Source organism: Tricharina praecox (assembly GCF_024521635.1).
Source record: "Tricharina praecox strain CBS 144465 chromosome Unknown BZA05scaffold_19, whole genome shotgun sequence".
NCBI classification, from domain to species: Eukaryota; Fungi; Ascomycota; class Pezizomycetes; order Pezizales; family Pyronemataceae; genus Tricharina; species Tricharina praecox.
In genome coordinates, this window is record NW_026250421.1 from 616889 (window position 1) to 644726 (window position 27838).

Sequence of the window (27838 nt, forward strand, 5' to 3'; positions counted from 1 at the left end):
TTCAAGCACCCGATTGAGAATTGATCCACGTGTTGCTCATCTCGCAACAATGTATTACGATCCCGCAACAATGTATTACGATCCCGCATCCCGCATCTACCATCTACCTACCCGACCAAGACCTCAAACCATGCCCCCCTCCCCTCCCTCTTCCTCGCGGCTCTAACGGCGGCTTCAAACCTCTTCGCCGTCGCCTCCTCCGCACCGACAATCACGACGGTTTCCACGCCCCTCCACGCCCCCGTCCACGCAGCCTCCTCATCCTCCTCCTCGAGGACACCCGCCACCGCCGCATCCATTTCCAGCCACTTCAGACACAGCAGCCTCTTGACAATTCCCCTCAGCAGCTTCTCGAGCACAGCCCTGTCCGCCCACCCGCTCAGCGACAGATGCGTCAGCCGCGGCGTAAGCTCCAGCAGCCGTAGCAGGCCCTTGCCATCGTCCGCCGCGGGACTAGCGAGGGAGAGGTGCGTGAGGGCAGGAAACCTGGTATTCGCCACAACAGGCGCCTCATCCCAACTATCGCCCAGCACCCCGCCCTCCCCCACCTGTAGCGGCGGCGGCCGGAAAACCTGCAGCAGCCCCGTAGGCGCACAACACTGCAGCGACAAGTGGGTAACTCCCTCCTCGCCCTCGTCGACAGGGAACAGCGCGAGCAGTCCCGCGGGGGTGACGGGCGCGCGCACACCGTGCAGCGAGTGCAGGTACAGCAGCAGCAGGCTCTTCAGCCGCGCCGGCAGCAAAGGCAGGTACCACTTGTCCCACGTCGTGTGGAAGTCGTAGTCGCGCGCGATCGCGGTGAGGGCGAAGTGTGTCAGGCTGCCCGGGGCGGGGAGAGGCGGGTGCGGGAAGAGGGAGTGCGCGCTGCGGGTGGGGGAAGGGGTGGCGGTGGCGGATGGGGGGGTGAGCCATGATGCTGGCGGAGGAGGGCCGGGGGTGCGTGGTAGACGCGGGGCGGTCGTGATGCGTGGGCGGGGAGGGGGTGGTGGGGGTGGAGGCGTGTCCAGGAGGTGTTGTAGCAGCGGCGGGATGCTGCGGGTTATCGCCGGGAGGGTGGCGGTCGGGTTGTCGTAGTGGTCATGGTTGTGGTGGTGGGACTGCGAGCTCCGGAGGTGGCTGAGGAGCGTGTTGACATTTGTTGTGGGGGTGTTGTTGTTGTTGTTGTTGTTGTTGTTGTTATGGCTGCTGCTGCTGCTTCCGCAGCCCACAGTGCTGGATGAGGCGAGGTGGAGCGAGGTGGGGGCGGGGGCGGGCTTGATGTGAGTCCACTTTTGGTGATATTTGCGGGGCATTCAGTGTGCCCGCGAGAGAGGTTGTTGGGAGGGAGGGGAGCGAGGGGGGGCTAGGATTGCCAGTGGGAATGATGGGCTGGGCTACAGATGGTAACGTTGAGGTGCTTTCTTACCTACTTAAGTTACTCGACACGCAAGGGAGGGAAGCTGTCATGATTCATCGTGACTCTTGAGCTCAAGGTCCTGATCGGGCTTAGCGGAATGTGCCTTCTTCGGCGTCCGGTTTTAATTGACTTTATTTTTATTTGCTATTCTATGTTTTCCGTTTTCATTTTCCGTTTTCATTTTCCGTTTTCATTTTCCGTTTTCATTTTCCGTTTCCTCCTTGCTGCATCCGGCCGGCATCTATCGGCCATCGCGATTACCCTGCTCGTGCTCTCCGCTTCTATTCCGTCTCAGCCGCAGAAAAGGAAGCTCCTTGGAAGAAATCTCCGGCGAGCGGCATGCGTCTCCGCCGCGGCGAGAGCAAAGCATCAAGCGATTCGCTGCAACCGACGTCCGGCCAGGCCGAGACGACCATCTGATATCAGGCGAGGATTCACCGTGCGTCGTTCGTTGTTCAGCTTGTCACCGCAGCATCATCTCCGTCGCCCTGGGCAGTGGGTTCAGGTTCAATTCAACACGACATCCATCCAGCATCCACCGCTCCCTCATCCTCACCCCTTCCCCCCTCCCCTCGCCTCCTCATGCTCTCGCGCCTCGCCAGCGCCGCGTCTCTCTGTCACCTCTCACCTCCTCGGGCCAGATCGTCCGTAAAGCTCGCTCGCTCACTTCCTTTCCCCCAGACCCAGACCTCCTTCCCCTTTCGGCTCCAGAATTATTTCCCAACCACAAAAAAAAGCCGCACCATCACATCAGATACAGTGGGCCGCGCATGTCACCATGTCACCCACCCACGCACCCGGCCCATCGGATATTCTCGGATCGGGTGCCCTCGGTATCTGATTGAAATTAGAGTTATCAGATTGAGTAAGTGCAGAGCACGCGGCACGCGGGGGTGGAAGGGGGGCGGTGGAAGGAGGGTTTATTTTTTTGCTTTTTGCTTTTGTTGCTTCCTTGAACTTTACCGGCGGGGAAGGGAGGGGAGGGGAGTGGGGAGCAGCAAACAGCAGCAGGCGATTACCGATGCTGATGGATGGGAGAATTTCGGGCGCTGAGCTGACCCAGCTGAGCTGACTCCGGCTGCGGAGTTGGCGACAAACGTATGGATGCCACTCGGTTATCTGGAGGTAAGGTAAAGGATATGTAGGTGCTCTGTATACTTCCGGAGCACTCTACCGTGGCGTGGGCACTCGTGTAAAGGAGGATCGCCGTGTACGGCTACTACTCGCTCGCACGGAGAATCAGGGAATACGGTAAGGAGATGTGGCGATCTATGGAGAAGCCAGCCAGCCCCAGCAAGCGGTCAAGCAGGCAGGCAGGGGAAGTGAAAGCAGGAACACAGCAGCAGGCGAAATGGGTCGGCATATGCGTGTTCGCTGCTCTACTCGGTAGTCTTACAGCTTCTAGATCGTTTGGCTGTCCTTATCAAGTTGTCCGTATTCGGATGGGCGGTGGAGTGAGTGCGTCCCGAAGTGAAAAAGGACCCATCCCCACCGACACCTTCCGTTCGTCGAATTCTGTCCGAGTTCTTCCAAGTACACTCCTTCTCACTCACACCCACACCCACGCTCACACCCCTACTCACACTTCTCTCCTCCTCAACAACTGCCCCTCTGCCATCAACGTGTGGTTTAAAAACGACAACTCTGCGCGCTCCCTACCCTCTCCCCCGTCACTGTTGCATCGGCTACGCCCTTCCGTAAAAGTCTACTTGCTTCTCGCCACCCATCTCGCCTCGTGGCCCCTTCTATTAGACTCTCGAGACCCTCCCTTGCCCATTCTCTCTTCAAATCAACATCATCGCGACATCACACCCTTCACAGGTCGCCAGTAGCAACACCCACCCCGAATAGTAGCAGAATGGGTAAGTGCTCGGCTCCGCATTGCTACTACTGGTTTTGGCCGGGTCGCGGAATTGAAGCACTAACACCAAGTTTATAGCCCACGTTTTGCTTCCACCGCGCGACCCGCACCAACATTCAATCCCCCACCACCACCATCAACACAACCAGAACCCCAATTCCCCCATGATCCGAAGGATGAGTAGCAGCTCCACCACCACCACAACGTCGGTGCATAATGAGTCGCCCGCCGACATCGAGCAGACCATCCCGGAGGAGCCGGCCGCCCTTCCGACTGCCGAGGTCTCGGCTCCCACCAACGCCGCCGGCGGTATGGAGACAACCGAAAACCAGGTCGACATTCTGATCCAGAAGATGAACAAGTGGAAGAGCCCCGTGCTCGGCATCGACTTTACGAGCACCGGCAAGACTCGTCGCGCCCCATCGCAGTTGCTCAAAGTGGGCTTGAACGACCCGTTGCACGGTCTCGATGACTCGTCGGCGACGAATCTTATCCAAGGCCAATGCTGCGGTGGCGGCTGCTGTCGTCTTCCATCTGGTGCGCCGTCGCCCGCCAGGTCGCCTGCGCCGCTGAACCTCGATATCCCCGACAACGACGCGTTCCAGAGTCTCAAGCTCAAGTTGTCGCCGCTTTCGTCTCGCAGCAGGCTGTCTAGCATCACGCCGCTGCCGGTGAAGAACATCTCGATTGAGTCGGTGCAGGAGCCCGAGGAGCACAAGTCGACGGCGTTCACTCACCCGCCGAAGTTCGTCACTCCGCACCCTCCGTACGAGGTGTTTGCGGCCAAGGTTAGCTGTACCCGCGAGTTGACCAGACCTGGCGCTCCCAAGCGGACCTACCACTTCGACCTCGATGTCACCGATTACCCCGAGGAGGCCGAGGGTGTCGACTTCCGTGTCGGTGGTGCGATCGGTGTCCAGGCGCCCAACGATTTCGAGAGCGTGGATGCCATCTTCGATCTGTTGGAGATTTCGCAGGAAGACCGGGATGCTCCCGTCATGTTGAAGACCGAGGGTGGCCGCTGGCCTACCATCTGGGGGGAGGAGGAGCCTCGCACCCTGCTTACTACCCGCCGTGAGCTACTGACGTGGACCGTCGACATTCAGTCTTACCCGCCGACCAAGAACCTCTTGCGTCTGCTGGCCGAGTATGCGTCCGACGAGGACCAGAAGACGATCCTCTTGTACCTCTGCTCCAAGCAGGGACAGGCCGCCTTTTGCGAGTATGTGTTCTCCTCTTCCGTCTCACACCATCCCGTGCTCGGGGTTGCCCTCCCTTTTTTTTTTGACTTCCATGATGCACTTATCAGATCTACTGATTAACTGACATCGATTTCAGACTGCGCACAGGCCCCTACGTTACACTGGAGCAGCTTCTCAATGCGTTCCCCTCGTCGAAGCCCCCCTTCGACCACCTGTTGTGCAACCTCTCGACGTTGATGCCCCGCTTCTACTCGCTCTCCAACGACCCCCACTTCTCGCGCGATGCCTCCCACCGCCGCATCATCGAGATCGCCGTCACCGTGCACGAGTCCTCGATGCGCTGGCGCCCCGGCAACCGCACCGGCGTAGGCTCGGGCTTCTTCGAGCGGACCGCGCGCAAGATCCTCGCATCCCCCTCCTCGACCGAGACTTATCACATCCCGATGTTCCGCGGTCTGATGGCGAACCCACTGGCAAAGGAGTTCGTCGCCGACGGCCCCATGCTGCTGATCGGCGCGGGCGTCGGCATCGCGCCGTTCCGCGGCTTCGTCCAGCGGCGCCTGCAGAACGCCAACTGCGTCAACAAGGTGTGGGTTCTGCAGGGCGTGCGCGACTCGCTCGTTGACGAGCTGTATTCCGGCGAGTGGGGCGTCCACGACGAGCAGATCAAGAAGGTCGTCGAGAGCCGTGTTGGCACGGGCAGATACGTCCAGGACGAGGTCCGCGCGCAGGCCGATCTGGTCTGGTTCGTTATTAATGCCCTGGATGGAAGGGTTTTTGTTTGTGGAAGCAGTAAGGGAATGGGCGAGGGCGTGGAGGAGGCGCTGGTGGATGTGGCGATGCTCAAAGGACGCCTCAGTAGGGAGGAGGCCGGAGAGTTCTGGAAGAAGAAGAGGGAGGGGTTGCAGTATATCGCTGAGACTTGGTGATTATACACACATACCCTTTCCTTTTCGGTGGTGGGATGTCTGGCTGCCTGGCTGGCTTCATGCCATTATCCTTATCCTTATCCTTACCCTTTTCCTTACCCTTTTCCGTTTCCTTTTCGGTGGTTGCCTTTTCTCTTTTCTTTCCCTTTTCTTCTTCTCTTTCTTTCTTCTCTTTCTTTCTGTTTTCTTGATTTTTGATGGAGGGACGGATGGGATGGCTCGATATCATTTCTTACTGTCGACTGGGTGGGTGGTTGGGCGGATGCATGGCGTTTTGATTTTGACTTTATGTTTGTGTTTATGTTTGTGCTGACCGTGGTTTTGTGCTGACCGTGGTGGTTTTGTTTTGCATGGGGGTTTCCTATTTTCTTCTCCTATTCTTACTTGTCACTGACACTCCCCGTTTACGTTGTTTTTTTTCTTCTTCGGCGTGCTGCTGCTGCTGCTTCTGCTTCTGCTTCTGCTTCTGCTTCTGCTTCTGCTTCTGCTTCTGCTTCTGCTTCTGCTTCGTTCGGCAGTGAGGCAGTGAGGCAGTGAGGCAGTGAGGCAGTGAGGCGGGGTGAGTTGGGGAGTGAGTGAGTTGGAGTGGGTTGGGGCGGGGGTGGTTTAGATTTCTGTTTCTGCTTCACATTTCCTTTCATTTCCCTTTTTTCCTAGGTACACCATACTTCCTGTAGATGCGAGCAATGGGGGACAATTGCAATGGGAATAGATACAGATACAAATAGATACATGATGCAAATCCAGAGGGTGAATTAGGAACTTGCTTGCTTGTCGCTATGATACATAGAGATCTCTACTATGTATAGACAGATGATGTGTTTCGTAGAATAGATAATATGGATCCTATACCCCTCCTCTGCTCGCCTCTGCTCGCCTCTCCTGCTCGCCTCGACTCGAACTCTGCACGACTCTCCATGACTCTCCTCTTGACCATCTACACTGTCTACACACCCATTCTTTCTACCCACTCACTACCCATTTGGTACCCACTACTTACATACTCGAGATATAAAACAGACAGACAGACAGACAGCGCGGGCGCGGGGGGAGGATTTGAATCTTCAATCTTCAATCATCAAACAAGAAAACAGAAACACGAAACACGAGGTACGAAGTACCAGAGTAAAATGCACACCAAAACGCCCAAAAAAAAAACTGCACTCTTCTTGTTCTTATTCTTCTTGTTCTTCTTTCTAGTATTAAGGGTGTGATAGGAGTAGAATGGGATGTGATTGGATGGGATGGGGATGGAGGGGATGGGGATCAGTAGATCCCCTGCGAAAGATACTGGAATTGATCATACTGCATTTATTAGCAACTGTGTCGAAGCCGTGTATTGGGGGCACATACCATCCTAGTGAAATAGCTCCCGAGACTCTTCTGGACGAGCACATCCACAAAGTCGCCAGCCTCCTGCTCACTCATCTGTAGTACGAACCTCTGCTTCAGCTGGGAGGTAGCATAAATAGCGCCGGAGCTGAAGCAGGGCATTCTGGACTCCTTCCCCATGAGCTCGACGAGCAGTACTAAATTATCGGCGGACTTCCTAAGCGCCTGGAAGGCCTGCTTGCACAGCGTTCTGAACAGCGCGAACGCCTCGGAGTCGACGCCGCCCATGACGTCGACGTACTCCTGCGTCAGCTTGAACGGCGCGCTTTCGAACCCCACGGACCCCGGCGAGTTCGACAGCATGAAACCAAAGTCGATGTGGATTATGTGCCCCTGGTTGTCGATCAAAACGTTGCCGTTGTGGCGGTCCTTCAGCTGCAGGATGTAGCAGATTATGCTGTAGGCCGCGAGAGACCGCACGAATGCGTCCACGGCCGCTGCGTAAGTCGGCGTGTCCTCCGCCCCGAAGGTCTTGACGAAGTGGTCTTTGAGACTGGCGATGCGCCCGCGGGGGTTTTGACCCGAGGCGATGGAGGCGATTGTTAAACTGCGCTTGAGCGAGTGCAGGGAAGTGCCGTTGGTGATCGTTTCGATCAGGCCAGAGGACTGTAGAGGTCAGCACGGGCAATAAACTCTTGTTCGGGGGATACCAACCTCGCCAGTAACCAGAATGCGCATGCGTTTAAGCCACACGGGCACGGCCGCACGCTGCCAGATCTTATCGCAGACCTGGATGAGCTGGCACGCGAACGCCTCCTGTCGCAGGTCCGCGCCCGTCTTGACGATGACACTGAGCAGGTCCCAGTTGGGACACGAACCGTACGGCGACGATTTCCGCACTCGCTCGCGCTTCGCCGTCCATTCCTCTCCGAACGTGGCTGCACTGGGGTCGTCGCGGTCGGCTTTCCGCTCCACTCCCGACGTCATCTGGTCGTTTTCCATGCGTGCGGCGCCGGCTTCGCTGTTGATGTTTTTGGGCTTGGTCCCGTCGCCTTCCTCCACCCGGTCGTCGTAATTAGGGATCGGTGCTGCTGTCGCCGCACTCGCCATGATCGTGTCGAATGTCGGGATTGGCGCCGCTTCCTGGAAGAAGAAGCTCTGCTCCTCGAGCGTCTGCATGCTGGCAATGATCTTGGCCTTAATCGCGGCCACTTCGCTCTTTGGTCGTTTCCCGCCGCTGGCTTCCAGCTGCGCCAACATGTTTGCTGCCGTCCGCATGTGCGTCGCCAGCGCCGAAAGATCCGGGCTTTCGTTGTTATGCGGTCTCCCAGACTTCCGCCCGGGACTGCCGGATCTGCCCGGATCTGATGACCGCGGAGTGCCGCCTCGAGACGACAACGTGGAGATGCTGTTTGCGCCGCTCGACGATCGCGGCCAGTGGGTGACCGAAGACGAATCACCCCCGGATGTTTCGACAGGCGCATCAAGCGCATCGTCTACGCCAATGATTGGGGATGTCCCGATGTCACCGCCAGATGGCTCGAACACGCTGCTCGGACCTTCATCCGAGGATCCCACCCACCGCGACGACTGCCGCGGCGACTCCGAAAGATCAAACATTCTCTGCCGGCTCCCCGACGCCTCCTCCCGCAGCAGGTTGGACAGCAGTGTTTCGTTCTCGGACTTGCTCGGGTCGAAGTCGAAATCGTCGCGCAGCACCTCGACCATCAGCAGATACGGCACCCGCTCGGCGCTATTAAGGACCGTTGCTTCTGCCGGATTGATCCGAACGATCCGGTGGTGGCTGGTTCGTGATTTGATTTGGTGCACGGTTGCCGGACATATTACGGGAATGTCGACCTCCGACGGCAGGTCGTTGTCAAGAAGCGCCAATTCGGCCCGCAGTGCGCTCAACCGCGCTTGCTTGGGAACTTCCACCAGCTTGTTTGATATCTTGTCTAAAGCCGACAGAAACTGATCCTCTCTACGAAAATAGTTGGCCCTTAACATGTGGATCTTTCTGGATGTAGATAATACGGCGGGGGTTAGAGGCCTGTCTTTATGTTGCCGCCGCTTGCCGCTGGAGCTCGATGGAGCCATTAAGCTGGCTGCCGACTGAATTGAGTGGCGATGAGAATGTAGGTCTGGTAGGGAAGGTGATGTCGGTGGTGCTTCGGGCGCGGCAAGCATGTCATTGTATGAGGACCGTCTTGCTAAGGACGTGCTTCTCGGATCGGTCTTTGTCCGCCTCGGGGATGCCATCGCTACCGGTGAGCCCGGTGACCTGGATTCCGTTGTCAAGAGCGGTGGTGGTACGGCAAGACCCAGACTCGAAGAAGGTTTCGCCAGCGGGGGTGGTTTTTCCTTTCTCCTCCGGGTTCCCGAAGAACCAGTAGTTTTGCTGCGCACCAGTTTCGTGGGCATCTCGGATATCGTTTCCTGAGGTGTAGCCTGTTTCCTCGCCTGAGCCACTGCGAGCGGGCCCGCAAATCGCGGTAGGATTGGCGCCGCGATGCTGCCGACGATCAGGCTGGCGAGAACTGTGACTGGAAGGACATTCTCCTTCAACCGTTCCTTCTTCTTCGGCGTTTTCTCCGCTTCCAAACACGATGTTCTGTATCCGGTTGTAGATTCGCCGACATACCTAGATGCAAACACCCCCGCCAAAAACGTTAACCTCCTTCACCCTTGTGCTCCAGCATATCCTTGCGCGACAGTCTCTCCACATACGCGCCGTCTCTCCAAACTCTATCCGTCTCTTTCCTCTCGTCCCAAGTAATAGCGGTGGGTGGATGGTGATGGTGTGTACCTTAAATGCCGTGGACTGCGGGTTCCCGGCCAAGTCATGCAGATGGGTTTGAAAGAGCCAAAATGTCTGTACCGGCAATCAGAACCTATAGACAGAATACATATAGCTTTTGCCTCGTCCGCCGACCCCTCCTCGGCGGGCGGCGGCGGGATCAAAGGCTCTCTCCCGGCGCGCTTCATACCAATAGTGCACCATGCGCCGACTGTTCGCACAGCTCGAATATGAAATCCTCCAGGGCGACCGACTGCATATTCTCGTTGCTCACGAGCAGGTGGCATAGCTGCGGCAGGAAAAACTCGATCTCCTCATAGCTGAACTCGCGTAGCTTCGTGCAGAGGAAGTGGTGGATTCCGATGTGGTCGGCGTAGCGGCTGTGTGGTGCAGTTCCACGTATATAAGCATCTTCTCCTCATCGGATAGCATTCTGTGGAGCGAGAGGGGAGGAGGCTGAATGGACGGTGCGAGTGCTAGAGGTGGTTTCCTTACGCCAAGTAGGTGACAGTGTAGAAAGGGTCATCGCTGAAGTGCTCGGAATTGATGAATCTATACAGCAATTGAGACATGATGGCTGTGGTGGTGATGTGGCGGTGGTTGATCACCAGGCAGCGGACGGGCGTCAGAGAGCTTTTGTTTGACTGCCAGGACGGTAGCGGAGCGGAGGGCGTCGGAGAGCGGAGAGCGGAGGTTGCGGTTGAAGAGAGTTGCTGTGTGGTCTGTAAAGTAGAATTGTATGGTAGGTAACTCGTCGGGGGTTAACTTGCTAGCTCGGAAGCCGGGCGACTGCCGTGGGGGCGAGGAGATGCGGAGGTGGAGATGAAGAAGGGTCTCGTCTGCTATGGCGTCGTTGACTGCCAGCGTGAGGAGTATCAGTGTTCCGGCGCGCCGAGGGAGATCTTGCCAGCTGTTTCGCTTGGTGGTTCGTTCGTGAGGAGAGGCTCCTTCGTCTTCTTCGGGCCTTTCTCGAGAGAGGGAATGCGGAGAGGCGCGCTAGGATGGAGATGGAATCAACAACGTCGCCGCATCGACAGCCACAACCCGACCCAAGACAAAACAAGAATACTGTCGCTTTTGCTCTTACTTGGCAACAGGCCACAGGGTCCTTTCTTTTTTCATATTGGCTACACGCAGGACGACGGCCAAATGCGCTCCCTTCGAGATATCTATTTGCCGGATGGAACGGAAAGCTCCTGACAGAACACGGCGGCTGCGGGGATGTGCTCCTCGGTAGTCTACTCTAAAGGGAGGTGGAGACGATGAGCATTTTACTTGGCGGTTGGCAACAACCTCAGAAGAAACAATCCCGGGGGCACCACCATAAGCCTTAAGGAGGTGGGTACCTATGGTCTTTCGATCCACTATGTAACTACAGCTATTGCAATTTCTATTGGGATCCGAGGATTCCCGCGGCCGGCTAGGGCATTAATGCCTAGACAATTGCCGCTGAAACTGAGACACGCGCGGTGAATAGCCCATAGCAGTATGAGCCCGAGTTCAAGGAGGACCATTTTGCCAGAATTTGGTCGCCGAGATTGTGAATTCGGTCGGCATCCCAAGCGTTTAGAGGTAGAGTGGTCGGGGATAGAGTGTCGTCAATCGGCTCATTACCAGTCACGTCACTCGTCCGTCCGACCGCCGACCGGGACCGGGCCGACGCAACCCTTCTTCAACATTTGCGGGATTAGCCGAAGACAGAGATCCCCTTGCTGCAACCTCCAAGGTACACATATATGAACAGTTTTGTACGCGTATACATCAGTATATCTAACAGTTGATCTGCCCCTTTTCGACACTGCAATCCAACGAAATGACCATCGCCTCCTCTCAATCCCACGAGTTTACCCACTGGCGTCCATCTATCGCTCGCGACGCACAGCCTCCACGATATCAGCCGAAATCTCCAGCAGCCCCTTCCTCCTCGCGGCCTCCTCCGTCTCCAGAAACATCGCCGCAATCGGCCACGCATGTACCGCCTCGTCCTGTCTACTCAGCACCCTCCCAACGCCCGCCAGACGCTTACTCAGGCCCTTGATGCCCGGGACAAACACCTCTTCGGAGCCGTAATAGAACCCCACTCCTTGCCGCGGCATGCTTTCCGCCCACAGCGCGGTGTCTTCGCAGTCGCCGGGAGAGATCAAGGGGTCACTGGGGTCCTCCGATCCGGCGTATTGAAGGCCGTAGGCGTTCAGCACCTCCGAGTCGAGGAAGTCGCTAGCCGTGTTGATGTTTTTATGCGAGACGAGGTGCGTCCATGGTGAGATCAACGCGGCGAACAGCGGCTTCTCGCTGCGCGCTTTGGTGCCGAGGTAGAGGAGCATACTCAGCACCAGCAGCGCACCGGCACTGTCCCCAGAGACAACGACGCTTCTGGGATCCTCGATGCGCGAGAGCACGTGGTTGTAGCCTGCGAGCGTCTCGTGAAGTTGGAACGGATAGCTTTCGTCTGGCACGAGGGTATACTCCAGCGTGAATATTGCGGGGTTGTGGAAGCCGCTAGACTTGAGGACGCTGACCCACGTAAGGAGGAATTCCAGGTAAAAGTGGCTGCTTCCCATTGCTAGGCCGCCGCCGTGGATGTAGTAGATTACTATGTCCGGTCGTGCGTCAGGAGAGTATGATATCCAGAGGCCCTTGAAGTCGCGCTTTTTCACTGGGAGATTGAAATCAGTCGCGGCTTCTATTGAGAACGTACACTGAAATACCGCACCTCATTGATTTCGACCCAGGTGGGACATGATCTTCCAGGGATAAACCCGGAGCGCAACATGCGGAACTTCAGGTACGGCACCGCGATGCCTTTACTGAGGAACACCCTGCCGACTGCGTTTGTCAGGATGCGGGTAATTCAGCGAAGCAAGACATATCACGTACCATCACTCGGAATATTCGTAAATGCCCAGCGGATACATCTGACAGCCACATCCTGGAATACGGTGGTGCGCCGAGTATACCGCATCTGCAACTCCTTTGATGTGAAGCATCTCTCCTTCAGAAGCTGGAGTGGGAGCTTGATGACTGCCGGCCGGGTGAGTTTATGTACTTGGACGCAAAGTGGGAGCTAGGACTCACTCAGAAAAGGGAGAGCAGATAGGCCACAGCGGACAATTTTGACGATGTTCAAGTCGCGCAAGAGGTAGAACAAGAGGAAAAATAAGAAGACGGCGATATCGAGAAACGACACGGGTCTCAGCAGCATGGTGGCTGCTGTCGCGTAAGGAGTGACAATCGAAGTTCAAAGCACTGTTGCAGAAGGAAGTACCGTCTATGTATCTAAGCACAAAGTACCTATTCAGAGTAGTCTCGCGTTGGACCCTGGCGGAAGTGAAATACTGGGCTGCAGCCGCATCTCGGAACTTCGAATGGGGGGCTTAGGGTTCCAAGATAATCATATGGGGACAGACCCGAACTCCAAGCTCCGAAGCTTAGGGGTTCCAAGCCTTTCTCGGCATTCACGTTGCATTGTGCCAAGCTCGGCGCGCATATCTACTCTACATATTGGGACAAAGTTCCTCCGTTAACGTGGCGCACCTCACAGCCAGACGTAAGCCACACCTTATGGCTAACTCAAGGATATTGCAAAGGTACTCTGCAAGTACCATTAGGTATATGAAAGGCGAATCACTCTGGCAATAACGAAAGTAGTCCATACCCAAAACTTCACCTTCAACCTTACCAGAAGCCGATACCACTTAGAACCGGCTGGACTCGCCACAGTGATCGTTGTGGTGTATAGCACTCGCCATTGTATAGTTCTGGCACCTCATTGCCATCTAGAGTAAGGCAACCATTGCTAACTGCCATGGCAGAGTTGCTTCAATGGAGTCCATTCAGACGAATTGATGATAATTATAAAGAGAAGTATTTCATTGCATAACCAGATGTTCCTTCGAAACTAGTCCTTTATATAATTTCTTAGAGAAACAGTATAAGGCCCCAAGCGGGCATATTCACGATGTATCCCATCCTTCCATGGTTCCTACGAAGCCAATGCTTCCAAAGTGTTTGTTATATCGGAACCATTCTAGGTAGTAATATTCACTGAATATCGCTCGTTGTGGGTCACCAACTTGCACGTTAGCCGCGAAAAGGTGGGCACCAAGCATCGTGAATGGTAGCGGAGCGGAGAGCGTACCATCTGAGCTTGGGGAGAAAGATGAGAGGCTTCATGGCGAGAGAAGATATGGTGGTCAGGGACGATGTAAATCTAGGACATCGGCGGGTTCCTGGACAGGATCGAGGAGGACACGGAAGTGGGCAGACGAAATTAGTTAGATACGAGTATGAGTAAACCAAAAAAAAACAGAAGAATATTAGTCACAAAAATTGGCACAGCTCGGGATATAGAAGACCGTTTGTAAAAAATAAAAAAGAACTTACTGTTACGTGGCTAGGTAGGAGGCTGGAGAGGCATGGTTGCTGCACCGAGCCTATTATCAAGACTGCAAATAGGCGTGGGAACCACTGGGAAGAGTGCGTAGAGATTACCATAGCCTAGTTAGGCTACATACAATCGATGACAAAACAGCTCAAAATTGGTTGTAAAAGTTTGATTTAAGGTACGATCCATTGCGGTTTCTACAAGACCGCTTATAGCAATAGCTTCGCCGGCTCCGTGTCAGCCCGTATCCGCCCTGAAAGGGGCCAATATGTTTGAATGAGCTTGACTAGGGTGCGGCTTGGATCCCACCGGATTATTGTATTGCAGCCATGGTATGTGGCCGAGTGCTTCGCCGATGTTCGGCGAGAGGTGTTCATCTGGTTCGACCACTATATTTCGAATCTTGGATGGCAAGAATACCACTCCGCATGGCGCCGAGCAATTTTCGGTTCTATCGGCTTTGTGTCGAATGATTTAGGGACGGCCCACTGGTCCTCATGGAGTGTTTTCTTTATACCAAAAGATGACTGTCGGCGAGATTCAGCTAGGTACTCGGCAGTAGCCGTCACTAACTAGCCACCACTAGCCACGCTTAGAAAAAAAAAGCCACCGTTAGATATGACTTTTACCCTCGTCACATACGCGACAATTCGTGAAATAACGTGACTGTCATATTGTTGAGACCCCTAGTTCATTGAATGGTGATTACAGTAATGTGGCCTTCAAGCTCAGAGGTGCCATTCTGTCTGTCGTGTTCCCGGCGGTCCGGGTATTCCTTCAAGCTCTAGGTATTCCATGCATGACGTGAACGTCAACGCGAAAGAAAAGAAAAGCCAAACTGCGGTACAATAACTCTCATCCTCCTCGATCACACCTAATAGCTAACCTGCAACCATCTTGCATCACGACAGCAGAGCGCAGAGAGCTCTTCCTCGCCACCATCTTTCGGTTGAGGACGCTAGTAACTATCCGATCACGAATCTTCTCTCTCGCACAGATTCGAGGAGTCGGCCATTTACCCGGCATCCAATCGATTGACTCTGTCGTCGTCAACTTTCGCCGAAAATCGTCACTCACATCCAACTAAGGTTAACCTACCAAGAGACCACCGCAACATCACACCACGCACACGACCACTCCAACCGCCATCACCATCACAACCACTACCACCACCACATCTTCCTCCTCCTCCCACATCTCCACTCGCGAAAAGTCACACGCGACATCGACACAACACCTCACCTCGCAGCAAGACACTGAAACGCTCCTCCGATCGACTATCTTTCAAACAGCACCCCGAGAAGCTGAGAATACTCTTTCTTCACTATTCGCCCCATTCTCAAGGAGCGGTCGCAGTCGTCGCTTCTGCTTTTCCGAAGTCTTTTTAACTTCGACCCACCACAGCCTTAGCAACTTCGACTCGCCACAGCCTTAGCCCAACATGGTGACAACCACACTAGAAGCAGCACAGAGGTATATACCCGATGCGCGCCTCTTCCTGTTCCCACGTTCCCAGCTGATATGTCCAGTTTCCCATTACCGGAAATCCCGGTGAAGCTGCGATGTAATATTTGCAGCGGTCTTGCCCGCGGCGCTGTACGACTACCCTGTTGCGAACAGGCGATCTGCGATACATGTGAGGCGCCTCCGAAACCCTCGACGATAAATAAACTTCGTGAGACTAATGTCTATCTCGATAGGTCGTTCCAATCTTCCCGGTGTTTGTCCTGTATGTGATCATTCACCATTGAATGCCGACGACTGCAAACCAAATTCCGCCTTGCGGACTACAGTCGCTGTCTTCTTAAGGACGGCCGAGAAGAAGCATGCGCTCGCGCTGCAGAAGGAACAGAAGGCTACACAGCAGCAGCAACAGCAGCAACAACAGAAACCGCCAATCCGAGAGCCTACACCCACTCCCGAAGTCAAGGCCCAGGAACCACAATCGACAGAAAATGCGCCTTTGGTGACTGCCGAAGAGTCATCAGCGACATCGGTGGCGAACCCTAACACGCCGGTTGCAGGACCCGCAATATTGGCGCCAACAAATGAAAATCAACAACGCACTCCCGGATCCTATAAGGTCTGCAAATTTGTTCCCATATTACAGGATACGGGCTAATGATTTGCCTTTAGCCCGACACCGATAACTCTCCATCAGGAAGCACCGAGGCGACCGACGTGAAAACCGGTGCCAACGGAGTCGTACCACAGATGGAATACAACCAACAAAATGGCTGGTTCAACGGACAGCAGATGAACAATATGGGCCAACCCATGTTCCCGGGCCAAGAAATGGTCGGAGCCGGATGGGGATACAATCCTATGCAGGGCGGTTGGGACAACGGATACGTCAATGGCATGATGGGTAAGTTTTCTATTCCGAGCACGAACATTCGGGGTTCGCTAACTCGATTTCAGGATATCCGATGATGAATCCGATGGCCATGGCACAATCGGGATATGGTGGGGGTAACTTTGGAAGCATGGGCGGCGTTGGAGGGTTCAATGGACAGAATGGAGGGGACATGGGCGGCTGGAATAATGGCTGGAATGGTCAGAATAATATGGGATTCAACCAAGGGATGGCTATGCGTAATGGTGGATACAATTATGCTCCGTCTGCTGCGGGTGGATATAATCACCAGCAAGTGCCATCGTCACAACAATATCAAAATCCGCATTTTCAGCGGCAACAGAACATCCCGAGAGGTGGTGGTTTCACTGGTGCCACCGCAGGAAGCCGTCCTTTCAATTCTTCTGACCCTATTCAGCAGCAACAATCGCAGCAGCAGCGACAGCGACAGCATCCGTCGCAGGAAGGTTCGCAGGAAGGCCAGCAGGAGCAAGCGCAGGATGGTCAACAATCTCTGGAGCAGGATTCCACACTTCAGGGTCAGATTGAAGGTATTGGAGAGGCGAAGGGAGGTGCATCATCCATCACAGGTGAAACTAAAGGAGAAAAGATCCCGTCTATCGTGTCGGGCGACCTAGATGACCAAGATGCCACAGCTGCCATCACCACCACCACTACTACTACCACCGCCACTACGGCTGGGATCGACTCGGAGGCTCCTGGGGAGACGGAATCCACCGTCCTTGCCGGTGCTGACAACGAGAACGATATTATCCCGGAACAAGAGCAGCAGGAAGGGAGCGGACTCCAGCCCATTTCCTCTGTCATCCCAATAACTCCCCTGCAGCCAGCTGAAATGTATCATCACGACGACTATTCAATGGGCGGAATGGGACAAGGATACCCAATGGGTGGTTTCCCACCATATGCAAACTTCCCAGTTAATAATGGGTTTGGTCCGCCGGGTGTACGCAATGGATTCCGTAACGGATTTGTGGGAAACAACAATAATAGAGCAGGATTCCGCGGCGGATTCAATGGTGGAATGCGAGGCGGCCCTGGTCACTTCGATGCTCCTCCTGGTCCCCCGATGGGAATGATGCCTAATGCGATTCCAGTCGATAAGATGATGCCGGGCGCTATTGTCGGGAAGGGCGTTGAGGGTGCACCTACGGGCCCGAAGGCTATGCGCGAAGGCAGGCCGAACCGGGGGATGATGCCGCGTGGTGGAGGAAGTTTCTCTGGCAGGGGCGGATACAATGGCGCTGGGTCGAGCTGGTCTAGGAGGTAGGAACACATCCCTGTGTATTGTTTGTTATGGAATTTAACAAAGCGTAGTATGTCACCGAACGACCGAACAGATCGCACTGATCGAGGCCGCTCCTACAGCCGCTCCCTCTCACCAGGCCGTGATCGCTCCCGTGATCGCTCCCGTAGCCGCTCCCGCCCGCGCCGTCGCCATTCCCCCACCGACCGTGACCGTGACCAGGAGAGAACTTCCATCTCCCCCGAACGCGAGCGCGAACGCGATCTCACTCCCAAGCGCGATGCCACCCCGGAGCCCACTGTCGCAGACGATATCCCCGCCTCACCTACCGCCGCTGGCGCAGGAACCAAGCGCTCTCGCTCCCCCTCTCTAGTGGCCAACGAGCGCGCTGGATCCCGCTCCCGATCCCGCTCCCGCCATAAGCGATCCCGCCGTCATGATAAAGAGAAGAGGAGTAGCGGTCATAAGAGCAGTCGGCACCATCGCAGCCACCGTAGCGGCAGGAAACACCGCCGCTCGAGGTCCAGGAGCCGTGGCGACCGTGTTGACTCTCCTGCGCGCGGTGAAGAGGACGAGGATGGTACCAAAGAGAGGAGACGTCACAGACATGACAGGGACCGTGAGCGAAGGCACCGAAGACACCGCCGCCACCGCAGCACGGAGAAGGATGGCGGCGAAGAGAAGAAGGACAAGGAGAGAGAGCGAAGGGTCAGCTACAAGTACGAGGATGAGGGAGACCTCGAGAGAAGAGCAGAGAGGGATAGGGAGGCGGAAAGATGGGTGAAATAGGCGGGTGTATGATTGAAGGGAGTATGATTTGGATTGGATTGCGAATGAGTACAGGCAATTAAGGTGTACTTTTACTACGTTACTTTACTACACGTTATGATTGATATGCTGGGCGACATACCATGGGGGGATGTGTTTTTTTGTTTATGATTCTTACTGCTATGTTGAGTTGCATTGGATACGAGGAAAGGTCATGTGGATAATAAATGAAGACGGATTCTCAACTCTGGGTCTCGGTCATGTGCATCACTCGTCAGCTGCCGATACATCTCGTCTGACGAGGTCCAGACTGATGGTCGGTACATCAGATAAAGGGACTCAAAATCAAGGAACAGATGAACTATGTAGCTTCATGGTGAATTTATTGAGCCGTTCAAAGAAGAAGGCTGGCTCCCTACTTCTATAGACTCCACTCCACTCATCACGTTTGAAAAAGCTTGCCGGAGGACAAAGCCTCAACGATTCTCTATTCCTCGGTAGATAAAAGCAGCCCACTTCTTCCGTACTTGCCACCATCTCCCAAACACAATCATACCTAACCACAAACAACCACAAACAACCACAAACAACCACAAACAACCACACATCACCAACATTCCCACCAACAAAATGTTTCAAGAAGAACAAAACGGTTCAAGAAGAATGAAGCTAGAACAGCGCCTCTCCAAGTTCCACACAGCCGTGAAATCCGCCACGTACCGCTGGAAATGTACGAACTGCGGGACCAAGAACTCGATGGCCACCATGGTGTGCGCCAACACCCGCTGCCTGCAGAAGTGTACCGAGCAGGATTTCATCAACCACCAGCGGCGCTGCGGCAAGGGTGTGGGTTTCGCAACTAAGGCCGATGTCAGGGAGGGCATCGAGTCGGAGGACGAGAGTGTCGCCAGAGCGGCCGCGGGCGATCATACTCCTTGGAATAGGCTTTGAGCCACGGGTCCGTGGAAGTCTTCTGGATTCTGGAACGCCGCTCGGTCCGGGGAAGGAACGGTGTTTTGCGAGATGCCGTTCCGGGACTGCTGGGAAGGTGAGTGATCCACTCGCCGCTTGCTCACGGCATCCACCCTGAACGAATCCGCACAGGAACAGAAATACTCGTTGAGTCTCGGTGTCGGTGGATCCTACTTCCGTGGCCAGACTCGAAATCCGGTTCCCATCGAGCTCTCGTATCTACCCCCAATACTGGCAGTGCAAATGATCAGTTTGGGGGCAAAGGGACCGTCGAAGTAAAAATTTGGAGGACAGGTATAATACTCTATAAGCAATGGCCACTGCTGTTGACTTTGCGGCGAGGAGGGTAGTTAGCACGCGGTCTATATATACGGAATAGAATTCTATATAAACAGAATAGACTTCTATATACACACACTAACCTTCTATATACACATGTAAATAAACTTCTATATACCCGAAATAAACTTCTACAAACACAAAACAAACTTCTCTAGTACCTACGCAATCACCCATAGAATGTATGTATGCTTCGACGGTCACGGGGACTCGTTGGGTCGTTCTGGAGTACCTAGAGTAGAGTAGAGTACAAATCTCCACCATCCACAGATGTAGTCGAGCCATAAGTAGGGACTCTACATACTCTAGTTTGTCTCGCACAAGTCGTAACCCGTTCTGGGCCTGGGCAGATTGGCGGCGCTAGCCTTCTCCGAGTAGGGATTGGCGCGGCGAGACAGGAGCCGCCGTGGCTGTGGCTGTGGCGGCTACCTGAAATCTCAAAAACTGAATACTTTCCAAACACGATCAACCCGATAGGTAAGTTGCTGTCTTTCTAACGTGAGATAGAACGAGGTGTGTGTGCTATTGGCCCCAGTGAACCAATGGATATACGGCAGAGGTGCTCGGATGAGGCTTGGAGGCACCGGCTTCGTCGATTTGCCACGGTAGTTAAGGGTGATGGGGTATATCCTCTTGCTGGTTCTTTTGCCTTTGAAATTGGGGTAGCTTTCTCTGTCTCATAATGCAGTGTTCGACCGTGGCCGGGGGTTAGAACTGGGTTTCCTTTTCCGGCGTTTGCACTGGCACCGGAGTGATGGCTTGTGAGTCGCATGCAGTCTGGTAAGGCATTATCTATGTGGGTATTATATTGGATCTAACTATGCCGTACAAGTACACATACACATACACAAGGAAGCAAGCCCAATCTAGTCCATCCGCCCATCTCACCCCCTACAACCGATCGGCAACATACGCTGCCGCCTCGCCACTATCATCCTCATACTACCCAGCCGTCAGCCACATTCACTCCGCACCCTAAGGGGCAGGAAGTACTTACATTCGCATGAGCATCCAGCGGGATCGGCAGGCCGTCGCAGATGAGATCTCCATCGTGGCAGAAAGTCTTAACGTTATTGTTCAACGAGCCGGGGAAGGCGTCTCCATTGTTTGGATCACCAAAGAGGACGATCGCTCCAATCTTGGAATATAGCGAGGTGGCCAGGAGAGCCGCAGCTTTGTGCGTTACTTGCGCACCCTGGCTGAACCCGCTGAGCACGATCTTGGAGCTGGGACACTGTGTCGATGCAAGCTTGACGCTCTTGGCCATGTCTTTTGCGCCCGCTGTGCTGCCGCCGATGAGGAAGTCCCCTGTGTGTGCAGTGGTTAGTCGACGGGTCGAGAAGCGAGCGGAAAGAGACGCAAACGTACAAACCGTAGCGGGGTAGTCATTGACTCCCTGGATTATCACGCGGCCCGGCTCGAGTTTCTCGAGGTCGATGAAGAACATGGGGCCGACATCGTCACCAACATTTCCTTCTTTGGTCAGCGGCGCCCTCGCAACACCCGTCACGGGGAAACGAACCAGGCTCAGTAGTCCCCCTTGCAAAGATGACGATGATGTCCGCGCACTTCCCCTCGTTCAGCTCGTTCCGTGTGGTCACGACGCCGGGAATCCCCTCATCGCTGTCTCCGCGCCGCCGCAGCGCCTCCTTCCGTGCTTGGTGGGCGTCGTGGACTGCCTTGAAGCTGTGCTCCAATGCCTCGGCGGGTGTGTAGGCGATCTGGCTGGGGAGATCTGGGAGGCCGGCGAGACGTGGGTCCAGCTCCACTGCCCGGGAGGCTGCGAGGAGCGGGAGTGCGAGTAGGAAGAGGCTGCGGATAGTGAGCATTGTGCTTGATCTGGAGATGGAATCGAAGGGACGGGACGTGGAAGTTTATATGCCTCCCTCCATTCCTCCCTCCCGCCCTTCCCTCCCTCCCTCCCTCCATCCCTCTTTCTTCGTCCCCCTCATCCAGTCGCTTAGCCATCGGTCCCGTGGCTAACCAGGAGCACATGCTTTGTACGTACGTACCGACATATCACACATACCAATCATCGACAGATCAGCCACTTGCGATCCGCGGGCACGGTATCGGCGGCTTCCGTAGCCAGCATCCTCGGCCATGCCAACTTCATGCGTGCCCATCGCCGGTCCAAGACTCCAGAGAAAAAATCTCTTTTGGCGGCCAAACATGCGCGACATACAAACGTTTGGCCAATCACAGTGCCGCGGGAGGGATCGTGGCAGCAGCGTGCAACAAGGTATGTACATATCTAGGATAAAATAATATTCCGATATGGGGGTTTGCGGAGAAGCGTCTAGATACATTCCTGCATAGGCTGTCAGAGCAGAAGGAGATGGAGGGGGGGGGGGTGTCACTCTGTTTTAGCGAGCGTTTTTGACTCGTCTGGGCACGGGAAACAGGGGCCGCCAGTTTATCCGATTGGCCAGAGCATGGCACGGACGCAATTCAGGCGCGGCGGTAAGTAAAACGGACTGGCGGGGGCGCGGTAGCGGGTCGGCGTTACCGATCGATGACCACTGATAGGTATCTGGAGCGCTGTACTGAGGTATGGCAGGGTAGAGTACACAGGAATGTCCGTTGACATCGACATCGACATCGACGTCGGTTCCTGCATGCGGACAATAGTTACTTATGCACTGTCGGCGCTGCAGGTTATGTATTCCTCCTAGGAGTTTTTCCTTTCTGCCAGTCCTACATACGTGCCTACGTACTCTACGTACGGAAACCGCCGCTCCCCAGAGCCTATATGTAGATCTCGTCCACCCCAGTAAATCAAGCGCAAAGCGGGGTTGCGTGTACATACAGTTACACTTTTTCTTCGCCTTTTGTGGACATGCTGTCCGCGATGATCCAGATGGGTAGGTGAACCGTGGGGTACGAAAAAAACTGGAGGGAAAACGATCACTAGACGTCGATGTCCACGTTGTGGTACGTTTCTCACGCGGAGGTGTCACGGTTCACGAACCGGTGGCGGATGGGCGCAACTGATACAAGTGGCAACTTGTAAGAACCGAGGGACGGGTGCTTGGAAGCCTGGCTGGTTCTTACCTAGGTATTTCCTTACGATGGAATGGGAGTATCATATGTACATACACAGCAGACATCGACATCGGACATGGTCTGGTGGCGAGGTCGGCCAACCGGGATAGTGCGTCATGCATAATCACTCATCTTTCCATTCTTCGCGCAAAATGCTCTGGAAGTAGAGTTTCCGTGGATAGCCCGGACATGTACACACTATCGAAGCATGTGTCGCCGATGGTTTTGATATGTACCTGCCTAGATTATGTACGCCTACCTACGTGTATTGTGTAAGTATGTTGATATGGAAGGAGAGCGTGTATAGTATTATAGTAGGTATTATATAGGCAGATTGCGTAGTGGAGCTCATATAGGTACTATAGAAAGTTTATTTTCCGTGTGTATATAGAACGAGTATATGCTACTATTCTCTCCGTAGTCTAGCAGTCACTGTTAACTTTCTATCTATCGATTAGCCACCTAGGCAGTCTGTTCAATATACACCCCCGCGGGGGCCCACGTGGATCCCCTGGCCCGGAAAGTACCACTCAGGTTAATATATCACACTGCTAAGCACGCAAACTACCTACCTACCATACACACTGCCCAGTATATACAGCGACGGAGATAGTTACAGAGGGGCTTTCTGGGATCCATCGCTGCGAGCCGCGGGTATCGGTGTCGGAAGTGATAGTGGGCTTCGGAGGGTAGTGCGTAGGTCGCGGGGAACGGGAGGGTTCTGTAGCATGTGTACATCCATGCCGTCACCGTGTCGGGTCGGATCAAGTCGGTATCGAAGTACCTATCGAAGCACGGCATCGCAGGCGTTGATTCGAGTTCACGGGCTTTATTGGTAGCCCCCGAACCAGTGTTCTCCATAGTCCAGTCCAGTCCGTCCGGACCCATGGACGGGACTGGACTACATACATCCAGTCCGTCCGGAGGTGTCTGTCGGACGGAATAGTCCACCGGTAAGGTCAGACGGGGCGGACTGCAGTCGATTGCAGTCCAACCCCGTCCTGCAAATTGGCGGAGGGGACGGACTGCTTTTATCCCGTCCTCCAAAAGGCATGGACGGGACTGGGTTTTTGCAGTCCGTCCCGTCCGGACTGCAGTCTGGACCGAACTATGGAGAACACTGCCCCGAACTCGGGAACTGGTCGTCGAGCTGGTTTGGTGCCTTCGAATCTTCAAGGGTATACAGTGCCCCGGAGACTTGGAGAGGATGTATGGAGGGATCGCGATCCAGCTGGCTCTTCGCTTGGCCTCGAGGCCTAGAAGTTGAATCTACTAGGTATATCGTCCGTCACCACTACGCACTCGCTGCGAGTTCCGCTCACCGACAGGAACGGGTGCACGGACTGCAGACGGGGTGGAGGGACCCGCTACCTGCAGCAGTATGGCATCCGACCTCTGCCACCACCATCGCTTGCCTACCTGAAACGCGGTATCTCCGAAGCCAAGTGGAGGGAAGCCAAGGGATGGGCGGACAACAGGATCACTCACAAGAAGTATCGGTACAGCCGGAAATCCGGCCAGCGACCCGACCCAAATCCAGAGATGGCCACCAAGCACCTCGCCTCGAGGTTCTACCAACTCAAGACAGGACACTGCCTCACCGGCCGATACCTCCAGTGGACGAAAAGCCGCCCGGACGCCCGCTGTGGCTGGTGCCGCTACAAGACACAGACCCGGGAGCACCTCTTCAAAAATTGCCCTGAATGGAAAAGTCAGCAAAAGACACTATGGGCAGAAGTCCGGAAGCAGACAAGGAGGGGCAAAGACCGCTTCAAAATCCGGGACCTCTTCGCAGACGAGCGATGCACCAAGGCCATGCTAGAGTTCCTCTTCTCCACTGATGTGGGCAGACGGATGCCAGAGGCCATGGAGGAAGATGCAGCGAGTGAGATATTCGAGTGGGAGCTCAGGGAGCGGGAGGAAAGGGAGGCGGACCTTAGGCGAGAGGAGGAGGAGGGTGCTGAGGTTGAGGTCGAGGAGGCGGGTTCGCGCCCGCTGTTCCTTCTCACACCTTCCTTCATGGCATCTGCCGATGAAGAGGCAGAAGGCGGCGACGAGGACTAGTGACTTGCGGTGAGGCAGGGACGAGTCGAGGGAGTGGAAGTTGTCTTTTTCTAGTTTCATTTCTTTGGTGCGCTCATACATCTTCGGGACAGGCCACGGCGGGAGTAGGGAAAGCCACATCGGACCGCCTAACGAAAGTTGGGCTAGACAGTGGCGAGAAAATGTGGGGGGGGAGCGAACGGGCAGATATTGCCATGATATAGGTCGCACGCAATCAATGAATGAACAAAAAAAAAGAACACGGACTGCAGACTGCTCGGTCACTGGCGGAACTGGACGTAGCGTATGGGATCTTTGCTAGCCGTCTTGACTGGACGGCATCACATGGATAAGCGATAGAAATGGTTCTCATGAAGGAGGATTGAACCTAGCAGATGGCCGTGCGAGATGTGCTACCTGGTAACCGGTGGATCGGGCGAGCTATGCTTCGATTCCCTGCCGCCGGTAGTGGATTATGGTATGGTACACGCTCGCTTCACCAAAGATATACACAGGGCTTCACTGAGGCATGCAGTGGCACACCGATGACCAAGTAATGGATATTCGATTCACGATATCTCATGCAATCCCCCCGCTCACCCCCAGCTAAATATTCATAACCCACCACCTCATCACCTCATCGCCTCATCACCTCATCACCCCATCACCTCCTCTCCTTAGCACTTCATCACTTCCTCTTCTCCCCACCTTCGCCTTCGCCGCCTCAGCGACATGCCGCGCCCACTCTCTGGGCGCGCAGACTCTGTGGCAACTGCAGTTCAGGCAGACCATGCTAGTCAGTGGAGTCTGCTGTCCGCACGTCGAGCAGGGCCAGAGGAAGGGTGCTGTTGTTGGCAGTCATGTTGTATGTAAAATTGTGTTTGTATTTGTGGATTTGTTATTTGGTTGGTCAGGGAGAAGATGAGAAGATGAGAAGATGAGAAGATGAGAAGATGAGAAGATGAGAAGATGAGAAGATGAGAAGATGAGAAGATGAGAGAAGATGAGAAGATGAGAACAGACGGCTGTTAGACAGACGGATGAGGGTGCAGTGGTGGGAGAGGGAGAGGAAGAGAGACTTTATGCCTCCTAGGATCCGGGCGTACATATTGAAAGACCGACTTCGTGAATCGTGATGCAAGCCGTTGAAGCGCGAGGGTTTCGGCTGGTCGCTGGCAACTGCGAGATGGAAAGTCGTCTACAACTCGAGTCTTGGAACTCATCTTGCTTCAAGATGCCGCTTGGAGTCCCGTACCGTACCGTAATCCTCTCGGCCGTCGCTGATGCGGGCGGGGAAAATATGCGGTTTCTCAAGTGATGAATACAACAAATTACTCCCGAGCCAAGCGTGCTGTTCTGATATGAAACGGCCCGACGGATTGCGCAGTGCTCCACCATCGGAGGCCGCTAGCTTGTGTCCGGATTAGCAGTGGTGAGTATCACTCATGCTCACTCGTCCAAACAGTAATTATTCGTTTATTTTCATAGATCTTTGAAGGCTACTACCAACATAAGCGGCTCTGGTGGCCAAGCGGTAAGGCGCATCACTAGTAATGATGAGATCCGCGGTTCAAATCCGCGTCAGAGCTTCTTTTTTTGCCCATCATTTTTGTTTTCCCCCATCCCGGCATGTACAATAGCAAACACATGAGGCTGAGGATGACAGCGGCTGTGGATGACATCAGCCATCATGGACGCATGACGTTGGCACGACGCCTTTACCGGTGAGACGGCGTAGAGTAGAGTAGAGAGTACTCTCGTACATGAGTGCTGCGCAAAATCGCCATGGCTTTTGGAGGTTTCATGGGATATGATGGCCACAGGGGGGTATTCGGGCTTTGCAAGCATCGTTCGATACGTGCAGCGAGTCGCGAGTCTGCGGCGTTGTTGTTGTTTATGCCCACATACATGTTCGGCACGACTGAGGACTCGACGTTCAGCCCCGGTCTTGGCGTTTGCTCTCTGCTCTGTATACAAACTTTCCCGCCGTGCGCGACGGGCTCAATCAAGTAGATATGCGCGGCTGGCACCAGATCGTCGTGCAGTCGCCTGCGCATAAGACTACTCTACCTCCTAGTAGGTAGCCGTCGGAGATGCGACTCTCTTTCTCTCCAGGTCTCTCCAGGCTTCCCGACCGACCGTCAACTCAGGTCCGTCAACTCAGGTCCGTCAACTCAGGTCCGTCAACTCAGGTCCGTCAACTCAGGTCCGTGTCCGTGTCCACTCACCCCGCTCGCGCAGGGGTTGGTTGTTGCCCGCTTGTCGGACTGCCTTGTACCTAGTGCATATCGGAGGCGCAACAACTCGCATCGGGATTCCAACCAGCATCCTCCATGCACGCTGCTGCTGTTGCCTGCAGCAGCCTGCGACGTGACGATGACGATGGCGGAAGGTTATGATGGAGGAGGGGGAGGGGGGGGGGGTTGATACTGGATAGTGGACAGTGGGCAATGGATAGGTGAAACCACCGCGACTCCGTAACTCTGCGATTCCGCGACTCTGCGACTCCGTGAGATGTTGAGGTGGATCACGGTGGATCACGGAGTGCGGCTCGGAGTACGGCATCTAGAGTACCTGTTGTACGGTACTCCGAGCCGGTGTGGGGAGGACGCGGCGGGGATATGTGTCTACGATCATCAATCCGTCGCTCCGTCTCATTCCCTAGGTATGTAGCCCACGAGATGAACAACGAGGATGGGGAATTGCTTCTTATTGTTGCGGGAAGGAGGCAAGGAAACCTGGCTGGGAATGGCTTGTTCCGTTCTGTTCTGCTCTTTTTTTGTTGCTCGCTCGGTCTGGTCCTTTATATGAGTGCACTCAGCTCAGGCAGCTCGGGCTGTTCGCCGGAACGGGAACGCGCTGGGTAAACAAGGCATCAACTCTAGAGTTCTTCAGAGGTAACTACGGTACTCACTCTAGATGCTCTCGAAGTAGGTAGCGGCCACTCTACTCCACTCTAGTGCCGGCACCTGCGACACCTCCGCAGAGCACGGCGGGAATGTCGTCTCCGGGGCACCGCTGCAATCGTTATGTACCCAACCGTTGCCGGTTTCCGGCCATCGAACCTCGCAGTCCGCCTTTCGTTTCGTGCGCTTTCTCCGAGCGCTCTCGTCTGCGAGGGAAAACGACTTTCTCGGCGGGCTA

General features: G+C 54.9%; 8 protein-coding genes and 1 non-coding gene across 9 annotated transcripts; 5 read left to right on the top strand and 4 right to left on the bottom strand.

The window, feature by feature from the left end:
• Nucleotides 1–38: 38 nt before the first annotated feature.
• On the bottom strand, nucleotides 39–1401 carry BZA05DRAFT_403898 (uncharacterized protein). Its single transcript, XM_051484247.1, has one exon. It carries the CDS (start codon nucleotides 1290–1292, stop codon nucleotides 108–110), a length of 1185 nt encoding a protein of 394 aa, XP_051337822.1. The 5' UTR covers nucleotides 1293–1401; the 3' UTR covers nucleotides 39–107.
• A 2209-nt stretch (nucleotides 1402–3610) lies between these two features.
• BZA05DRAFT_340306 (uncharacterized protein) lies at nucleotides 3611–5388 on the top strand (the record flags this gene model as incomplete). The annotated part of the gene is made up of 2 exons (XM_051480963.1): nucleotides 3611–4479; nucleotides 4596–5388. The coding sequence occupies 2 exons, from the start codon at nucleotides 3611–3613 to the stop codon at nucleotides 5386–5388; spliced, it is 1662 nt and encodes a 553-aa protein (XP_051337823.1).
• A 740-nt stretch (nucleotides 5389–6128) lies between these two features.
• On the top strand, nucleotides 6129–6652 carry BZA05DRAFT_96129 (uncharacterized protein). Its single transcript, XM_051488844.1, has one exon. It carries the CDS (start codon nucleotides 6228–6230, stop codon nucleotides 6600–6602), a length of 375 nt encoding a protein of 124 aa, XP_051337824.1. The 5' UTR covers nucleotides 6129–6227; the 3' UTR covers nucleotides 6603–6652.
• BZA05DRAFT_96116 (phosphatidylinositol 4-kinase-like protein PIK1) lies at nucleotides 6629–10217 on the bottom strand. Its single transcript, XM_051488843.1, has 6 exons — nucleotides 10016–10217; nucleotides 9711–9900; nucleotides 9530–9595; nucleotides 7435–9381; nucleotides 6742–7386; nucleotides 6629–6693 (listed from the first exon to the last, which is right to left on the bottom strand). The coding sequence occupies exons 1-6, from the start codon at nucleotides 10090–10092 to the stop codon at nucleotides 6655–6657; spliced, it is 2964 nt and encodes a 987-aa protein (XP_051337825.1). The 5' UTR covers nucleotides 10093–10217; the 3' UTR covers nucleotides 6629–6654.
• A 1034-nt stretch (nucleotides 10218–11251) lies between these two features.
• BZA05DRAFT_356034 (Alpha/Beta hydrolase protein) lies at nucleotides 11252–12916 on the bottom strand. Its single transcript, XM_051481401.1, has 4 exons — nucleotides 12596–12916; nucleotides 12398–12541; nucleotides 12234–12346; nucleotides 11252–12168 (listed from the first exon to the last, which is right to left on the bottom strand). The coding sequence occupies exons 1-4, from the start codon at nucleotides 12720–12722 to the stop codon at nucleotides 11383–11385; spliced, it is 1170 nt and encodes a 389-aa protein (XP_051337826.1). The 5' UTR covers nucleotides 12723–12916; the 3' UTR covers nucleotides 11252–11382.
• Nucleotides 12917–15345: 2429 nt separating this feature from the next.
• BZA05DRAFT_446673 (uncharacterized protein) lies at nucleotides 15346–18316 on the top strand (the record flags this gene model as incomplete). The annotated part of the gene is made up of 6 exons (XM_051487096.1): nucleotides 15346–15377; nucleotides 15434–15540; nucleotides 15605–15987; nucleotides 16041–16272; nucleotides 16326–17547; nucleotides 17599–18316. The coding sequence occupies 6 exons, from the start codon at nucleotides 15346–15348 to the stop codon at nucleotides 18314–18316; spliced, it is 2694 nt and encodes an 897-aa protein (XP_051337827.1).
• A 480-nt stretch (nucleotides 18317–18796) lies between these two features.
• On the top strand, nucleotides 18797–19631 carry BZA05DRAFT_455786 (uncharacterized protein; the record flags this gene model as incomplete). Its single annotated transcript, XM_051487547.1, has 3 exons — nucleotides 18797–19196; nucleotides 19240–19343; nucleotides 19400–19631. Coding segments are annotated over 3 exons (651 nt in total), but the record flags the coding sequence as incomplete, so codon positions are not given.
• Nucleotides 19632–20326: 695 nt separating this feature from the next.
• Nucleotides 20327–21507, bottom strand: BZA05DRAFT_403916 (cutinase). The gene is made up of 4 exons (XM_051484248.1): nucleotides 21129–21507; nucleotides 20975–21079; nucleotides 20604–20914; nucleotides 20327–20548 (listed from the first exon to the last, which is right to left on the bottom strand). The coding sequence occupies exons 1-4, from the start codon at nucleotides 21433–21435 to the stop codon at nucleotides 20498–20500; spliced, it is 774 nt and encodes a 257-aa protein (XP_051337829.1). The 5' UTR covers nucleotides 21436–21507; the 3' UTR covers nucleotides 20327–20497.
• A 4704-nt stretch (nucleotides 21508–26211) lies between these two features.
• Nucleotides 26212–26283, top strand: BZA05DRAFT_t228. Its single transcript has one exon. It is a non-coding gene; the product is annotated as a tRNA-Thr (tRNA).
• The last annotated feature ends 1555 nt before the right edge of the window (nucleotides 26284–27838 follow it).

What these genes read in the sequence shown, in the direction of transcription:
- BZA05DRAFT_403898 (XM_051484247.1), bottom strand. Translation starts at nt 1,292, where the DNA reads ATGCCCCGCAAATATCACCAAAAGTGGACTCACATCAAGCCCGCCCCC.
- BZA05DRAFT_96129 (XM_051488844.1), top strand. Translation starts at nt 6,228, where the DNA reads ATGGATCCTATACCCCTCCTCTGCTCGCCTCTGCTCGCCTCTCCTGCT.
- BZA05DRAFT_96116 (XM_051488843.1), bottom strand. Translation starts at nt 10,092, where the DNA reads ATGTCTCAATTGCTGTATAGATTCATCAATTCCGAGCACTTCAGCGAT. An exon ending in CGGCGCATGGTGCACTATTG is followed by an intron (nt 9,596 to 9,710) that starts GTATGAAGCGCG and finishes TTGCCGGTACAG; the next exon opens with ACATTTTGGCTCTTTCAAAC. An exon ending in CGCAGTCCACGGCATTTAAG is followed by an intron (nt 9,382 to 9,529) that starts GTACACACCATC and finishes ACGTTTTTGGCG; the next exon opens with GGGGTGTTTGCATCTAGGTA.
- BZA05DRAFT_356034 (XM_051481401.1), bottom strand. Translation starts at nt 12,722, where the DNA reads ATGCTGCTGAGACCCGTGTCGTTTCTCGATATCGCCGTCTTCTTATTT. An exon ending in TACGAATATTCCGAGTGATG is followed by an intron (nt 12,347 to 12,397) that starts GTACGTGATATG and finishes TGACAAACGCAG; the next exon opens with TCGGCAGGGTGTTCCTCAGT. An exon ending in CCTGGGTCGAAATCAATGAG is followed by an intron (nt 12,169 to 12,233) that starts GTGCGGTATTTC and finishes CCAGTGAAAAAG; the next exon opens with CGCGACTTCAAGGGCCTCTG.
- BZA05DRAFT_403916 (XM_051484248.1), bottom strand. Translation starts at nt 21,435, where the DNA reads ATGCTCACTATCCGCAGCCTCTTCCTACTCGCACTCCCGCTCCTCGCA. An exon ending in AAGGGGGACTACTGAGCCTG is followed by an intron (nt 21,080 to 21,128) that starts GTTCGTTTCCCC and finishes TGACCAAAGAAG; the next exon opens with GAAATGTTGGTGACGATGTC. An exon ending in CGCTGGATGCTCATGCGAAT is followed by an intron (nt 20,549 to 20,603) that starts GTAAGTACTTCC and finishes ACGGCTGGGTAG; the next exon opens with TATGAGGATGATAGTGGCGA.